This window comes from Mercenaria mercenaria, chromosome 10, assembly GCF_021730395.1.
Source record: "Mercenaria mercenaria strain notata chromosome 10, MADL_Memer_1, whole genome shotgun sequence".
NCBI lineage: Eukaryota > Metazoa > Mollusca > Bivalvia > Venerida > Veneridae > Mercenaria > Mercenaria mercenaria.
The window spans coordinates 5,787,538-5,806,644 of NC_069370.1; the positions used below are offsets into that span (position 1 = coordinate 5,787,538).

Sequence of the window (19,107 nt, forward strand, 5' to 3'; positions counted from 1 at the left end):
TTTCAAGGTACATGACACTTTACTTATTGACCCAAATGACAACAAGGTATATCTACTTTCTAAGCCTAGTTATTCTATCAAATTTGAAGATTCTAGATCAAGTGAGGAGCAAGTTATTTGATGGAAGCCTTTCAATCTACCAACCGACCGACTGACCGACGCGACAGACATGTAGAAGGAATATACCGCCGCTTCTTCAAAACATAGCATTACGAACATGCTCGATGCTTAGTGTAATTATTAAAGATTAGAGAAGGAACATATACGTCAGTTTCATACTCATAAGAGCTATGAAACTACTTCAATGCAAAAAGTGCTGGTTGGTTATGATTATTTGAGCCTCACCATGAGAAAACTAACATAGTGCGTTTGCGACCAGCATGGGCCCAGACCAGCCTGCGCATCCGCACAGTCTGGTTAGGATCCATACTGTTCGCTAATGGTTTCTCTGATTGCTATGGGCTTTGAAAGCGAACAGCATGGATCCTGACCAGACTGCGCGGATGCATGCTGGTCGCAAACGCACTATGTTGGTTTTCTCGTGTTGCGGCCCATTTATAGTCATTTAACGTTTACAAATTCGAAACAAAACTTCTAGCTTTATTACCTATTTCGTTCACGATCCATTTGATTACGAAGTCACCAGTTTCCGTTGAAGCATATCCTGTCATATTAAGACTTGAATTGTTGCATTGCAGAAAAACGTTTTGACTACAATAACCAGATTGTTTTATATAGCGGATGATAAGTTCCCAAGTGTACACATAGTATTCGACTATTGTAATTGTACCGTTACTTGGAACTGGAGGTTCCGGATCTTTTGGTTTTGTTTCCTGTTAATAAAAATAATATTGTAAAAACTATTGTAAATGGGTTTTAACAAATATTCGTAATGTTGGTTACATTTATTTTTAGTAATTTTCAATATTAGAAACACAATTTACACTGACGAGATGAAAACGCAACAAACATAATGCCTGTATATATTTTTACTACAAAAAGCATGTATCACCTTAAAGTGTTGAACACATACACATACGGTGTTCCGTTGGGGCCATACACATACGGTGTTCCGTTGGGGCCATACACATACGGTGTTCCTTTGGGGCCATACACATACGGTGTTCCGTTGAGGCCATACACATCTGAGAACTCGATACTCTATACCCATTGTGTTCAAATTTAATCATCCACCCAATCATCACAACAGACCGTAAAATTAATACAATGGGTATGGAGTATCGAGATGTGTATGTGTTGAACATTTAAAGGTGATGCTTTTTGTAGTAAAAATATATTCAGACGTGTGTGTAGCGTTTTCACATCTCGTGTGTTTGAAACACTATATGAACGTATTCGATTTGTTTTCAGTAACACCGTGGGTGAAGTGATATTGATGCTAAACTTTCAGACTGCAATTGTATAATAAATGTATAATTGTAAAAACGGCTAACTCGCTGTAAGCTTCTTTTTTTTTTTTTTTTTTTTGCAAATGTCTTAAAATTGTTGAAATAATTTGTAAAAAAATTAATTTAAGCAAAATACTTGTATGTTGTTAAAAATATATCAAAATCTCAAAGATACCTCATCACGCAATGGTATAATTTTGTTATTTTTACTAACTTGCTAAAAGTTTTAAAAGCTCCAAGTTACGCATAAAAGTTTTTTATTTATATAAAACGAGGTATTGTTTTTTTACTGTGTTCTGTGCTTCCAGCAAATGATCGTTATATTCATATAATAATATTTTAAAAAGTTTGATAGAAGTCAAGTTCAATTAGTAAATACAGAGAATATATGTAAAGCAATTAAGTTTAGAAAACCTAGAAAAGAAAAATATATATATATATCGCATTAATTAGCGGTAATACTATACACTATAATACTTTTTTGTTGTTGTAAATATTTTGTAAATATAGGTTAATTATACATTTACAACTGACTTAAAAAGAAACAATGCCTGGACAGATATTTCATTTATTCATCAGTTGCAGAGAGAATAGATTTATGAATCAAAATGTTTTTATGTAGAAGCATTAAACATACTGGGGTCAATTTCCCTTTTGCACAATATGCACATTCACTGTTTCAACAACATCGTCCTTTCCAAAAAAAGAAAAAAAAGAGAGAACTCCATTATGGCTTTTCATCGCCTGCCAGATAACCCCATCTGTCTCAAGTTTGAATATTACTTCAGTTTGTACAGACACGGTGTTCACAATGGTCTTCTAGTACTAGTAGCCTAGTTTATTTTTAGTAACCCTGTTTTAAATCGTAGATGCAAACCTTTTGCCCAAAGTGTAAGAAGGAGAGGTAGAAAAAGTGACCTCAAATTTTCTAGTGACCATTTGTTTGACCTAAGATAGTACCTTGTGATTCTTTGTGCTTAGGTAAGCTAAAGGTATTACATGTATTTGGACCAGTGCCATGTTACCATGTCATTTGGTTGATCAAATTGAACAGAGATGCTATGGATTTTAACATTCTGTTAAAATGTCAATTGGATTTGACAATGAAATACAGATCTTAGAGTATAACTTTTAGTTTTTGTTGGATAAAACGTAGCACCGACACAAGTATAGGTCATATGGCGACTGTTTGAGCTTTTGGCGGTTGAGGAAGATCCTAAGTGAGGTTTCGAATCCGCAGGCAGCGGGGAAGGGCGAGGGTTTTGAAATCGGTGACCTTTACCATTTGGCCACGGAGGCCCATTGGAGCGTAAATACAGTGAAATATAGTGAAATAGACCATGCTTGATTAAGATCGGTTAATAGATAAATGTGCTAGCGTAAAACAGCATTTGTTCAGATAAATCAGACAATAACAATTAACTCTAGTATTATCGTCTGCTTTTACTAATGTCTAAACTTGACTGAAATATTATAGGTGTAGACACTCTCTGTTACTATCATTAGTACTGGCTAAAACGTATTGTGTCTAGACAGTCACATAAATCAAGGGCACGTAACTCTGGATCTATCTACTTATAATCGCTTTTAATAAGCAAGGGTCATAACTACTGACCTCATGATAAAAATATATAACAAAAAAAAACTATTGACCTCATTCTCCGATTTACCCATAAGCACTGAACATATTATATAGTCTCCAAGTTCAATTAAAATGGCTTCAAAGATATGAATGCGTGTACTGACAAAAAGATTTTATTGACGGACGTCCAACTACCCTGAAAATTCAGCAGAAGCACCCTATTTTAACAAAAAAGAAACGAAAAAAGTTCCGCCCATCCAGTATCCTATGATACTGAAATCAAAAATAATGGCACATCCGAAAAGTTGTGTCAAAAAGTAAAGGGTGAAAAGGTCAACTACTTGTGTATGATTTTTTTTTTCAGTCTTGGAATGACCATCTTAATAAATACGTATAAAGTGTGGGTCATGGTAGGATATTCTCTAGAGAAAGCTGTTTGCATATTTTCTTTCCAGGGATATCACGCACTAGAAGATATTTTTTATAAAGTCCTTGTACGATTTTTCTTTGAGAAATATCATAAGTCTGTTTTATATCAGTCAATTACATACATTTGACTTAATGAAATAGAAAAGAAATATATCAGAGTTAAACATTCAGGCAGTAATCAATATATTTGATATATTTTCATATTTTCATTGTTATTGAATGATTGACCGATCTCTATCAAAATAAATTTAGATATAATCAATAGATATAAGAGTACTCACAGAAAAGCCTATTGGTGGTGAAATCTTAAAGTTACAAAAAACGGGAAATGTTTCAGACGGCGTCCCATCATGTATGTACACCATTTGAGTTGATGGTTCTGTTTCGCCTTGTCTCCGCCAGTCCTGGCACGACTTGCCAGTACCTGTATAACAGAAAATGCATATAAGCCGTGCCATGAGAAAACCAATATAGTGGCTTTGCGACCATCATGGATCCATGCTTGTTGGGTAACGGTTTCTCTAACTGCAATAGGCTTTGAAAGCGAACAGCATGGATCCTGACCAGACTGCGCGGATGCGCAGGCTGGTCTGGATCCATGCTGGTCGCAAAGCCACTATGTTGGTTTTCCCATGGCACGGCTCATATAGAGGGTTGAGCGCAATGCTGCCGTAACTCCTATTACATATATAGTGTGCAACCTACTTTTTCGACCAATCCGAACGAGTTATTATTTTTTTGCAATAAATGTGGCAATCCGAACGAGTTATTATTTTTTTGCAATAAATGTGGCAATCAGAAGGAGTTATTATTTTTTTGCAATAAATGTGGCAATCAGAACGAGTTATTCTTTGTTAAAAAAATGTGGCTTCTTATTCCTAGAGATCAAAGAGACTGAAGCAATTATTTTCGAAGAAGTGCTAATATGCAGGAAGAGAACCTGGTACGATTTGTAAACTTCAATTAAATGAACAATTCTGATCGGCCGAAAGTAGATTTCACACTATGTCAGACGGAGAGTCCATGAAGGGAATTCTTCGAGAAAAATAAACCTCAGTCGGTCACCCCGCTATATCGTACGGTTTCTTTTTCACGAAGAATCACTTCATAAACTCTATCTATAACAAAGATGGAGTTACGGCAGAATTGCGCTCAATTAAACTGAAAGCATTGCAAGTCATTTATTTATACATTAGATTGCATGTGAATTACGTAATACATATAAAAGACAGTGTTAATGCTGACTGTTTATTTCTAATATTATATAAATAATTATGTTCATTACCTTGAAGTTCAAGAAAAAATATATGTGTTGTATGGGCATGATTTTATTTTTCATTTTTGGTTACAAGTTTCTTTTTTTTTCAACCTGTTATCACTCAGTTTGGTGTAATTCTATAAATTTTGACAGCATTAAAATGTAAATATGTCATAAAATTTATATAAAGCTAAAAAATATATACGTACCGATTCGATCTTTGTCGCAAAACAAATTTGAGATCGATGGTTTAGCCCAACGTTTTCGTTCCGACAATTCCTCTGGAAGTGATTCCGTTGAATCAAGACTGATACATATTTGACACACACCCAATCTGTCTTTCTGTACGATCCATCCTTCATCCTCACGTTTAACACCATCGACCACATCACAACTACAGTTGGTACCCGAAGAACCTGCGCATGAGTCTGTAACCCCACACGCACACTTGTCTTCGCCATTACTCCCAGCCCATCCTGAAATATTTAGTGTTGATAACCATTCCACAGTCCGCTTGAAGAAAAATAAAGGATTTATCTATCTAAATTTAACACACAACGTATAAACATTTTTATACTTAACTTGCCGCTATTTGTTTAAGAGCTAAAAACATAGAAAAAACTGTAACTTTTCATTACCACATTTAAACAACTTCGCTGTAATTCAGAGTTAAACACACGAAGTGTATATTTTTCTATATTATTTCATTCTGAGATTAAATAAATTAAATAAATTTTTTTCTCTCAATTTTTCTCACTTTCACAGTGAACAAAAATGGACTATATTCTTACTATTACATTTAACATACAAAATGCCTTACTTTACCACTATATCACTGCGTTTTAGGGTTGAGCATCACATTCTTTTAGAGTTAAACGTACAAAGTTTATAACTTCTTCAATATTATATCATATGAACACGTTCAAGCCGCTAGGTTGCCAACTTCATGCCATTAGGCCGCAAACTTCAGGCCTCTAGGCCGCCAACTTCAGGCCGCTGGGCAGCCAACTTCAGACCGCTAGACCGCCAACTTCAGGCGCTAGGCCGCCAACTTCAGGCCGCTAGGCAGCTAACTTCAGCCCGCTAGGCCGCTAGGTCGCCAACTTCAGGCCGATAGGCCGCCAACTTCAGGCCGCTAGGCCGCCAACTTTAGCAGCATCATATATCAACACAAGACATTTATTACTTTCTCGTAATCACATTAGGTTGAAGCTGAACTGGAAACCTTTTGACCCGTTGCGGTATAGAGTTGAACATTCCATTCTTTTAACTTTCTTCTGGGTCAGCCTTCATAAGTCTACGGACACCCTATGTATTAAATATTCTCAGATCGAAATTTTTATACAATGCACTGCTTATTTCGGAAACATTAAAACCCAGCAAAAGCGAGAATAAGATTAAATATGCATTTCCTTGAGCATGACCTCGATGTTCTGTACAGATATGTTTTTGGAGTGTGACTCACCTATTTGTTCAATACCGGCACATGTTGAAAACATACTCATTCCGGTCACTGGTGCGTTACGACATTCCTTTTTTAAATTCTGAGCACAGTGCTTGCTCTTTGCTACTAGTGCCTATAAATACGGAGAACTATTATCTGAAACGGCTGACAAATTTTTAATTTATATATTATATATATCATAATAAAGTTAAAAATCACCGAAATGAAAGAAAAATGTGTGTAATGAAAGTTTTATATAGATATACAGCTAAATTATAGATATAATAAAGTATAAAAAAATAAGCCTTCCATTATACAGCTTTTATAAATTGTTTAAATGTATAGTCTAATTACATATCAGTAGTGAGTGACAAGATACCAGACACCTATGACATTATGAGTACATGCTCATACAAAACAACAACAACAAAAAACGTAGTAGATGTAAATTACCTGTATTTGTTCGCTGGTAACGACACCGACACCGTCTTTTGAACTGTATTCAACTGTGTAACACTGAGTAACACCCTCACCGGGTTTACCCGATATAGGAGTAGTATCTTAAAGAAAAGCGGTTTTATATTTGTTTTGTATATACATGCAAATAGATGATAGAAAATACAAACAGATTCTACACTGTAAGGCCACGGGCTGTAAACACTGGCTCCCACTATTTAGGGAAGTAAAGTTGAATAAAGAGCCAGTGATACTTCCGAGGCGGCGCTAATGACCGGAACTACACGAGAAATTAAAAAAAAAGATATCTTTGCTGATGGCAGGGTACGTGATAACACCAATATTTTCTCGAAATTCATAAACAGTTACAACTGCCTCTTCAAATTATTTATTAAGAAATGCATACATTTGAATATAATAATAAGTTAATTATTTTCATTTAATTGTTTTTATTTTTGCAAAAATCTATTTTCAGAGTTTGGCTTGGATTTCTTTTGATGATGTTTTTCTTGTATTGCATAAGTAACAAACGAAAGATAATCAAAAATAAAACTATATGTGCGGCGCCATGAGAAAACCAACATAGTGGCTTTGCGACCAGCTTGGATCCAGACCAGCCTGCGCATCCGCGCAGTCTAGTCAGGATCCATGCTGTTCGCTAACAGTTTCTCTAATTGCAATATGTTTTGAAAGCGAACAGCATGGATCCTGACCAGACTGCGCGGATGCGCAGGCTGGTCTGGATCCATGCTGGTCGCAAAGCCACTATGTTAGTTTTCTCATGGCGCGGCTCATATGTTGAAACTCTTACATTATGTCTAGTTATATAACCAGCCTAAAGGCTTCAGTATAAAGTGTCTTACTGAAAACTGAAATTAGATGTTTGAAAAATAGTTTGAAAAAAATAAAATTATGATTTTATTATATTTCAATACTTTAATAGTTATACATTTTCAGTTTTTGCTATAATAATAACAACAATCTTTTCGTTTCCGGTTTGTTTCTTATATTTACCGCTTAAAATGTTTGTATTATATAAGAATCACAAATATAAGTCATCCCATATAATTGTTTTTCTACAATACTTATAAAATATGGTATAATATTGTGCCAAAACCAAATACATCAAAGGGGCCTCCGTGGCCTAGTGGTTAAAAGCCGCTGACTTCGAATCACTTTTCCCCAACCGATGTGAGTTCAAGCCTCATTCGCGGCGTTGAGATGTTCATGTGAGAAGGTCATTCAGCTGGCTTACGGAAAGCCGTTAGTTCTACCCATGTGCACGTAGGGTCTTCCTCCAGCTTCAGTCGCCATATGACATATATAACTGTGTCGGTACGACATTAAACCCAACAAAAACGAAATAAACAAAGGACATCAAACGTATTGAAAATTGCACGATACAGGTTTTAAAAAAACTGTCGCGTAAAATATTGTTGATAGAGAACTATCTAGCTTTTATTTAGAAACTTTACGAAAAGGGAAACACCTTTTTGGTGTGGATAAACAGTGATTTATTTATATACAACTATCTTACCAATGTCGACTGGTACTATAGTTCTTGTTCCCTCACATGTAACCGTAAACGGTTGAAGAGGACCCAAACCATCCGGATCAACAACAGCGTCTAAGTTAGGAACATAATATTCGTATTCCAGTCTATACACGTGTTTCTTCCACACACGGTCTGCACAGTTTGGATAAAGCACTGCAAAACAGATAGACTATGGTAAAACTCCCATATAAATGTATAAAGGGCAAATACAAATTTCAAGATTAAAGAAACCGATTGCATAACGATGGGATCAGTTCTATTATGCCATGTCCAATCCTTTGTAACGTTTGTTAGAACAGTTGTACATGTGTATAAACGGTATCAGCTATCACTATTGGTGACAAATGCCCCCGAAGCGTGTCCAAGAACGCTACAGTTGTCTGCCCAACATATATGCAAGAAAAGTTTAGGTATGAATCATTTTGAGACCATGACCTTGACCTGAGAGACCCGGGTCAAAAGCACGGCACACCTTCTTAATATGGTTAACATTTGTGTCAAATTATTTTCAAATCCCTTGATAAATTACAGAGTTATGGACCAGACAAGAAACATACCATGCTAACCAATGACTTCTTAGTGTGTGACCTTGACAATAAAGCTAGAGATCTGGGTCTTGCGCATGACATGTCATCTATATATAGGGAACTTTTTTGCCAATTAGTTTATAATTATAAACCCTTCATCTTATTGCAGAGTTATGGATCGGACAAAAAGCAGACCATGTTAACCTTTAACCACTAAGTGTGTCCTTGACCTTAGAGCTAGGGGTCTGGATCTTGTGCACGGCACGTTGTCTCATTACAGGGAACATTGAATTTTACGCCATGTAATTTCAAAATGCCATGATGAGTGGCAGAATTATGAACCGGACACGAAACAGACCCTGTTAACCGTTGACTTCTAAATGGGACCTTCAATTTGGAGCTAGGGAAATGGTTCTTGCGCATGATACATTGTCTTTTATGGTAAACATTTATACTAAGTTGTTTTTTTAAATCCCTTCAAGGATGGCAGAGTTATGGACCGAGCACGAAACAGATCCTGTTAAAATTTGACCTCTAAGTGTAACATGGATCTTGAAGCAAGGAATCTTGGTCTTATGCATGACACGTCGTCTCTTTACGGTGAACATTTATGCCGAGTAATTTCAAAATCACTTTAAGGATAGCAGTGTTACAGCCCGGACAAGAGTTTACACGGACGCGCAGACGGACGGATAGCGCGATTTTAATATGTGCACCTTTGGAACATATAATTATGTGACAAAACAATTTTCATTAATTTAAATGATTTACTTAATCATTGGAAGTAATTCAAAGTTCTGACAAGACTATTCTGGCCTCAAGAACCTATGTATTGTAAAACAATAATAAATCTTTATCACATGTTTGACATTGCGCTATAAATAAGTAATGAAATAAAGCCATTACATAAATTTGATAATACACTAGGGTAATAAAGCTTTTTATTTTACGCTAACTGATGAAATACTGTGTTTTATCAGTGAGATATGATTCATATCACACACTGCATATCACTCACTGTAAATGATACAGTTCTGCCGATCTACTTGTACATTGTGTATAAATTTTGAATTATTTGCTTAGAACAGGATGAAAATTGTAGTTGTTCTATGTTCTTTATAGTATATTTCTCGATTCAAACTATTTTACTTAATGAGAATTTCATAACGTTATGCAACAAGAAATAAAATAAAATGGAACTTTATGTCGTGTGCGTCTTCCTAACATCACAACACGTCTGACGTCATGTTCGTTGACGCGCGTCTGTTTCCCGCGCTGAGATTAATATTTGTTGCAAAATGCATACCTCAACGTAATTAAGCATAAAATAAAATAAAATTTGTTTGTTTTTCGTGAATATAGAACAGATATCACTGAAAAGTGAGAAAATTTTCACATTTTCACTCGCGCTACGCGCTCATGAAAATATTTGAATTTTTCTCACTTCTCAGCGAGATATATTCCATATTCACTCAAAACAAACAAATACCCTCTATGACGTCGACGTCGTTTACAGAATAGGAGACGTTGGTCAAACTAACTTGTTTATAATAGTTAAAGGTATCAGATTTTCTTTACGTTTCGGAAGGAAAAACCTAACGTCTATTCTAACATGACTCGGTTTGATTTCTAGTTAAACAAAGAAGGAAATCAAGCTTTGTATATTTAAGAAATAATATATCTCATTTAGTGATTTGTCGCTGATGAATCATTGTTTGGAGTTCAGATGCGAAGGAATTATATCACGAGGGCGCAGCCCGAGCGATATAATAATACGCATCTGAACGACAAACAATGATTTAGTCAAGAGCAAATCACTAAATGAGATATAGTATTTCGATTCTAACACGTTACCAGCGACTTTAAAGTACCTCCTTGACGGCATTAATAAATATATGCCTGTTTTCAATCGGTTTCTTTTCCAGCGCGCCGCTATGCTGTTTGACGCCATGACGTAATGATTGTGACGTCAGAACAGTGAATTGTTGTATAATAATTCACTGTTTTCAGTCTTCTTTGTTTAATAGGAAAATGAATCGGATCGTGTTAGAATCTGCGATAAAACAACGGTTGACGCGCGGACCATTAAGAGAGCATTATGACGTCAATTATGACGTCAAACTGCCGCATGACGTCTGATAATTACTCCTCGGGTAAATGAAGTCCAGCATAATAATTATTAAAATAGAAGATCTATGTCAATCAGCATGTCAGAATGAAAATCATCACGGCCTTCTTTTGATTTATAGCCTAATTTACCACGGTTCATCGTTCAGATGGTTCAGTATTTAACCACTCGGGCGTTGAAGGCCTTGATTATTTGTTAAATAAAAAGAATACTATATTTGTGACTTTTCACATTGAATGTATTGACCTCGCTGAATAATATCGATAAAATGATCGACAGAGCCTCGCATTTTGTCATTTTATTTTACTCGTTTAATAAATTCAATATGAAAATACATTTATGTATTATCCACTATTTAGGTGGAAAGGTCTTCGCATGAATTGTTGGTAATATTACCTTCCTTTAATCGCTGTACGTTTTATTTTCGCTCAACATTATCAATTCAGCAATTTAAACATGATAAGAATATCAAACCTCTACATTCAAGCGCTCCAACTGAAATATCCGCCACACTGGAACCTATATTCTGATAGGCAACATCCTTAACTGGCAGTTTGTCCTTGTCCATAAAAACCCAGCTGTCATTTCTTCAACCATAGTAAACAAGCTCATAATTAACCAAAAAGTCATGACACAATATCAGGAGGGTGGACGTTTTTTCTTTTAATTTTTGCCGCTTTTTAGGCGAGAAAAATGCTGTTTGCAGTTCAAAATGGCGTTATTTGTTTACTTTTGGACCTAACAGAGGACACATTTTGCAGTGGTAAGTGTGTTTATTATATACAAATTTTCAAACGATAACTCCCAGTCGATGGCCATATAATTTATCTTCACTCGGCGTTTAGTCTTACTTGTTTATCATTGTTTGTTAAAAAGTTATTGAAGGTACAGTTTATAGTGACGAAAAAATCATAACCGTGCATGAAAATGAAATTCCTGAACAAAACGAACTCTTTACGGGATGTTTATTGATTTTAATTTGTACATTTACATAAATTTATACTCTAATTTAAGATTTTTACCTGCTACTTCTAAAACCGCCCATTGCAAAAATATTTTGGTACAAGCAACACTTTGTTGTCCGATATACTGGATATACTGAACAATTTTATGTCCAAAATATCGAGATTATAATATACAATTCCTTGATTCTACTGTTCAACAACTAGAACTATAGTTCAATTTTCAGTTTAAACAGATAAAATAAATCATGATCTTCACAAAACATTTGAAAACTAAAATAAAAATGTTTACAACAGTATTAAATTGAGTGTGCACATTTTTACTCGAAAAATGGTAAGTTGAGTATAAAAAGCCTCTGCAATTTTGTTAGGCGTGATAATCATCGTTAAAAAAATCTTGTATTTAAGTTGATGCTAATATCTCAATTCTCAACTGCAAAACTAGTTCTTACAACTTTGATTAATTGCTCTCAATACCCATTCCAGATGGAATCAACCTCGAGTTTAGATGTTTTTAGTTGTGTTGTAAAGTGAAAAACACAATAAGTAGTTAAAACAAACTCAAACTCATCACAAAGTGCTGTACCTCGTAGAAAAATGATAGAATTTTGTGAAAGTTATTCTATTTTTCTGAGACCCTGGATACCCAGGACAAACCTAAATTATAATTATTTTTGCTATGGTCCAGTATACCTGAGTACACCTCACTCAAATGATTATATTTTTACTTTGAATCTACGGATTTTTATCATTTATATAGCATTGAGTTCCCAATAAATTGCTCTGTACTGTACCGAAAACCGCATCTAAAAATAACCAGCGGTTACGGAACTACATACCGAATAAAATTACATACTGAACGCCCCTCGTATATGTACAATTAACAACATAAAAATATCAGTTTATAAAAGTTTTCAGATGGAACAGCTGTTTAATTTCATTCTTATTATATCACAAATATTATTCATTGTTTGTGCTTTAATAACATATCTTCATACTGGTATAATGAAACGTATACTTTCTTCGTGTTTAACTCAGGTTTTTTGTGCGGAACCTACAAAAGTTTGTGGTCCTACCTAGGGACAATTACTTGCCTGTAAATGACACTGATGCGTTCAATCATTTTAGATCTTACTATGTAGCCAACACGCAACATTGCATTCTTCTTCTTCCTTCTTCTCATTATTTTTATTGTTATTATATTATTTTTATTATTAGATTAGTAGATTTACTCAACACCCGTCCATTATGAACAAGTTTACATACAGAGGCAGGCACTCCGGGTGCCAAATTCATCCTCTTTCAGTACAGACACAGAGCGATCTGACTAGAGCGACAGAGCGGAGAAAGTCCCAGTAATAGAAAGAGAGAAATCGTTTAGAAATAGACATTTCTGGCTTACTGAACTTTGCTCTTTTTTAATCATTAATGTGCTTAGTGTACAACATCAATACAAACGTAGCACTATTTCATTGGAAGAACCAATGCACACCTCATACCTAGGTGGTCTACTCTAAAGAGAATCTCATGAATGTCAAGTGCTTGACTGGTATTTGAAACCTGGACCTCTAGATTGAAAGTCAAGCGTGTCACAAATATACCAACGTTTCACTGCATTTATTTCACCAACATATTCATTACCAGACCGGATTATAACATAATTAACGGACTTTTGCTGTAGATTATCAAAATGATGTAAGTTTCAAAATTACAAATGAGCTGTGCCATGAGAAAACCAACATAGTGGGTTTGCGACCAGCATGGATCCAGACCAGCCTGCGCATCCGCACAGTCTGGTCAGGATCCATGCTGTTCGTTAAAGGTTTCTTGAATTGCAATAGGCTTTGAAAGCGAACAGCATGGATCCTGACCAGACTGCGCGGATGCGCAGGCTGGTCTGGTTCCATGCTGGTCGCAAACCCACTATGTTGGTTTTCTCATGGCTCAAATCAATTTCATTTGATGTTTCCTTTTTAAATTTCAATCCCATGAATGGGTTTTTATCAAATATATTTCCTTCCTTTTTAAGAAGTATTTTGCTTGAGTAACTAAAGAAATCAAATGTGAGTCCATTGCAGGATGTACAATTTTGATTTCTTTTGAGATAGTGCATCACTTTAGTCCTCAAAGTAATCTGCAATTTTATTTAGGTTCTTTCTAGCATTTGTACTTAACGGACTCGTGCATATCATGAATATGAATGTGACCTTAACCTTGAAACCAGCCATCCAAAACTTGCACTCTGCACGTTGTCTCGATGTGGTGAAAATTCTGTTTTAGTCCTCAGGTCAATATGTCCCTGACCTTTGATGGACTGAACACAAAAACATACAGGATCCTCCCAAAGTGGTGCTTAGTCGAAATGTCAAATTTGAAAGCTACACCAATTGCACTTTGTTACTTACAATGTAGAAGGACGGACAGATGGACGATTAATAGCACTCCATTATACGTCCCGTTTTGTTTCTCAAAACTGGCGTATAAAAATAAACAAATTATTTTAAGGTATATCTAACACAAATAGTCTGTATATTAAGAGACTTATGCCCTATATAAAAGACCTTTATATAGGGAGGTATCCTTAAAAAATTGTGGTAAAAGTTATGTTTTTGTACGCTGCACTTCATCTTAATGTCCCCTGTCATTGTATACTATCTGCGTAAATCCACTACATCAGTTGTAGTGTAATGCCCTGGACAGTAAAACTTACTAAAGGGACATAACTCAACAAGTAGGATAGAGAAATGGTTCGTGTGCGTCGCAAATTTTCACTTGAACCAGTATTGCGTGAAACTTATCATAAGTGCCAGTCTGGTTTTAAATTTCATTCATGAGATCGAATCGACACGAATATGGACAGACATCTAATAAAGGAAGATGATTAAACAAATAAGGAGGATTGAGTTATGTCATGTTGTTGAGCTGTCCGTAACACAGCATGCTCGACTTTTCTCAGTGCTTGACTCTGAATTATATCTTTGCCAGTAAAAACGTTAAAAAACATTAATAAAAATATAAATTTAAAAAAGGGCATAACTGTATCAAAATTCAAAACAGAGTTATTGGAATTGTTTCTCCTTGTGTATTAGTAAATTACTATTTTAAGTGTCAAGTCAAACTATTTCATAGTATGAGAGATATTTGACTATATCAAAAATTTTAACAAAAAATCGAAGATAAAAAAGGGCATTACTGTGTCAGATTTCAAATAAGAGTTATGGGGATTGTTTTTCCATGTACTGACTTTGATAGTGAATAACTATTTTAAGTTTCAACTGAAAAGCTGTCACAGTAACAGAGATATTTCACACTGAATAAACAAAAGGGTCATGATGACCCTGAATCGCTCACCTGAATAATATAAGCAACATGTTTCAAATGGCAAACTGACGCTGAAATATTAGAAAGTAGGTCAGTAGGTCACATTCATGGTCACTGAAAGACAGTTTAAGATTGGTGTACAAAACTGTACATGTCATCCAAATGTCAAGGCTGTATCTTAAAACAACAAGAAAGTAGGGCAGTAGGCCAAGGTCACAGTCAAGTGATCCCTAATCGCTTGGGTCACCAGGCAATTATAATTAAACAGTCTAGGAAATATGACCTGATAATTTTTTAAGTATTTTTTCATATATTACTAATAATCATAACAAGTGACACCCAGGGTCTTTTCACCCCACGGGCATTATTTAAACAACTGTTAGATCCACCAGCAATGATCACAATTATGCCTAGGTCTAGAACTTTCAGACAAGAAGATCTTTAATATTTTTCCTATATAAGTCTATGTTATACTTGGTACCCGCAGGGCAGGGCCTCTTTTCACCCTAGCGGACATAATTTGAACAATTTTGGTAGAGGACCATTAGGAAAGGCAACATACTTAATATCAAAAGCCTAGGCCTTGCAGTTTCAGGCAAGAAGATTTTTAAATTTTTTTTTCCTATATGAGTCTATGTAAAACATGAGACCCCCCCGGGGCAGGGCCTCTTTTCACCCCAGGGGCATATTTGGACAATTTTGGTAGAGGACCACAAGGCAATGCTACATACAAAATATCAAAGGCCTAGGTCATGTGGTTTTAGACAAGAAGACTTTAAAAGTTTTATACTATGTAAGTCTATGTAAAACTTGTGACCCCCGGGGTGGGGCCTCTTTTCACCCCAGGGGAACAATTTGAAAAATCTTGATAGAGAACTATAAGATGATGTCACATGCCCAATATCAAGGCTCTACGTCTTGCGGTTTTGGACATGAAGATTTTTGAAGTTTTTCCTTTCGGTTGCCATGGCAACCAGAGTTCTGCATGGAATTAAATACTTTGAAAATTTTTGAAAGGGGACTACCAAAGAATCATTCCGGACATTGGGTGGTCACAAAAGCTCACCATGAGCCTTTGGCTCAGGTGAGCTAAAAATATAAACAAAAAATTTGTAGTTAAAAAGGGGCATAACTAAAGTAAATGTTCCTCATCGAAATCAAACTTTTTTGATGGAAATAAGAAATACGTAATTGTCTTTTTATTTCTTTTTATATGGTACCTAGAAACATGACATACGACAGCTGCAGATTGGTGTCATCAAAATTTTTATATATCTGCTTCCCCAGGCGACAGTAGTTAACTGATCTTCAATATGAGGAATTAGAAATGTACGAGAAGTCTAGAGAAATGCATAATATTTTGTTGCTTTCAGATCACATTACATTTAGTACTATATATATATAATATATTACTTTTAAATTTTTCTATTGGATGAAGGCCTCTCGGTAGAACAATCAAACAACAAAAATGTCGTGTATACAACATCAAACAACAAAATGTTGTTCGTACCAAAATATTCTTGCAATGGGAGGTGTTAGAAGTAGCAGATAAAAATCTTAAATTAGGGTATAAATTTATGCATATGTACAAATCAATAAACATCCCGTAAAGAGTTTGTTTTGTACTGGAATTACATTTTCATGCATGGCTACGTTTTGTTCCGTCACTATAAACTGGCACTGTACCTTCAATAACTTTTTAACAAACAATGATAAACATGTAAGACCAAAAGCCGAGTGAAGCCACCAACTGGGCGTTATCGTTTGAAAATTTGTATATAATAAACACTCTTACTACTGCAAAATGTGTCCTCTATTAGGTCAAAAAGTAAACAAATAACGCCATTTTGAACTACAAACAGCATTTTTCTCGCCTAAAAAGCAGCAAAATGCAAAATACGTCCACTCCCCTGAATATAGTCATTACTACGAAAGACCGTGGTGACATTTCAACTTCATTATTTCACGCTTTCTGCTTCATGATTTCACGATTTCCACTTCACGATTTCACGATTAAACTTCACGATTTCACGATTTCTTGATTTTACGATTTCCACTTCACGATTTAACGAATGCACGACTTCACCATCAAACTTCAAGATTTCATGATTTCAAAGTTTTTATCATTACATGTAGGGCTGAAACGAGTACCCGGGTACCCGCGGGTATAGTAGAGAATCGTCAGTACCCGGGTACATATTCATTACCCGTTACCTGATGTATACTTTGTTATTATGGTATTTGTATTAAATAATGTAACTGGATAACAAACACGAAAATACGTTCGTTGTTATGGCTGATTAATTTACATGGACGAGGTCTGCATCCTGCTGCCTGATGTACAGAATAATTTAATGTCATCTAAGTTGACATTATGGCGTTTTTTTGGAAGAAACATAAACTACTCCCAAACATGGCTGTCTGCTCCAAATATCCTCAAATAAATAAGGATGACAATCAATTATTATAAGGCACATATGCCGTATTTTCAGTATTAGCCCGGGTACCCGTGGATAATTGTTCAACGGGTACCCGGGTACAAAATTTGTACTCGTTTCTGCCCTAATTACATAGAGTTAACCTAGAAAAATTTAACAATAAGGCCTTCTTTGTAGACATTAAAAGACTTGATTTTTCAAAAGTGTCGAGTTGTTAATTTGTGACAAAATCAAAGATTAGATATTGGTGAAGAAGTGGAGTTCTTATTTTGGGCAGCTGAAGTTTAGGTTTTTAGTGCATGACATATTCATTAAGTACATCGGTACCTTGGGGAACCAGGCTACACTGAAAAGCATCCCAGAAATATCTGGCACGGGCGTGATTATAACCCGCATCACAGTATTGCTAGTCCTAGGCATTCCCACCGCACCAGCGTGCCATGCTGGAGAGTTTAATAACAAAACAAAGGAAGGTATAAAATTGTTTAAAGGTGCCAGGATAATTTTACCTCCAGGCCCACTTTAATAATTTTCATAACCTAACAACTTCCAAAATTACACAAAAAAAAAAAATCAGGCTAGCTCTAGTTTTAGCCCCATTTTGACTATAACTCTACTTCTTTTCCACATCTGAACATGTTCTGCACCCTGCCTCATCTATCTGAAAATGCCCCTCCATTCTCCAATTTAAAATCGTGAAATTGTGAATTCGTGAAGTGGAAATCGGGAAATCAAGAAATCGTGAAATCGTGAAATTTAATCTTGAAATCGTGAAGTGGAAAAAGTAAAATCAAGTAATCGTGAAATCAAACAATCGTGACGTTTAATCGTGAAATCGTAAACTCGTGAATTCATGAAGTGGAAATCGTGAAATCAGAAAGCGTGAAATGATAAAGTTGAAATGTCATCACGGGTCTTTCGTACTTTACACTTCATTACATAACACCTAAAAGACATTACACTTCACCCAATAGTCATTACATTACGTCATATAATCATTACAATACACCACATAGACATTACGTCACAAAATATATTCATTACATTTATGATTACACCACACAGACAATTACATTACGCCATACAGACAATTACTTTACATCACACAGACTATTACATTACACCACACTGCTGTTACATTCCTTTTTTTACTTTAAGTAAGTTAAAAGTATATCAAACAGGAAACTCTTAGTACGGGGGTCAATAAGGTCTACCATGCATCCCAGACTTTTTCCATAGGTACCAAATTGTTCGGTAAGACCAACTCTTTCAAAATAAAAAAATGTTCCAATAGAAAAGGCTTTTGAACAATATAATCAGTAATATCTTGGTCAGTTTTGGTGATAAAACAATAAAAATGGTATCAAAATGGAGCTAATATCTGGCATTTAAATAGCAGTATTTTATGTTAATCAAATATTAATCAACTAATTTGCATATTCATAAATATTAATGAGAATGTTGCAAAATGACAAAATTTTGTTAAAATAAAATTTTCTAAGTTTCAAATCAATTCAAATGTACCAAACAGCTTTGGTCTGGCCTGAAAGTCGCTCGGTGTTATTAATATAATATTTTGTTACTCTTATGGTATTCTT

General features: G+C 35.3%; 1 protein-coding gene across 1 annotated transcript in view; it reads right to left on the minus strand.

The window, feature by feature from the left end:
- LOC123560993 (uncharacterized) overlaps positions 1-19,107 on the minus strand; it is a 164,841-nt gene that overhangs the window by 68,559 nt on the left and 77,175 nt on the right. The window contains exons 20-26 of the mRNA XM_053552200.1: positions 11,263-11,375; positions 8,116-8,286; positions 6,576-6,682; positions 6,144-6,255; positions 4,888-5,154; positions 3,702-3,844; positions 608-833 (exon numbers count right to left, since the gene is read on the minus strand). Of these exons, the coding sequence (XP_053408175.1) occupies positions 608-833; positions 3,702-3,844; positions 4,888-5,154; positions 6,144-6,255; positions 6,576-6,682; positions 8,116-8,286; positions 11,263-11,375 (1,139 nt within the window). The remainder of the gene's footprint in view (positions 1-607; positions 834-3,701; positions 3,845-4,887; positions 5,155-6,143; positions 6,256-6,575; positions 6,683-8,115; positions 8,287-11,262; positions 11,376-19,107) is intronic.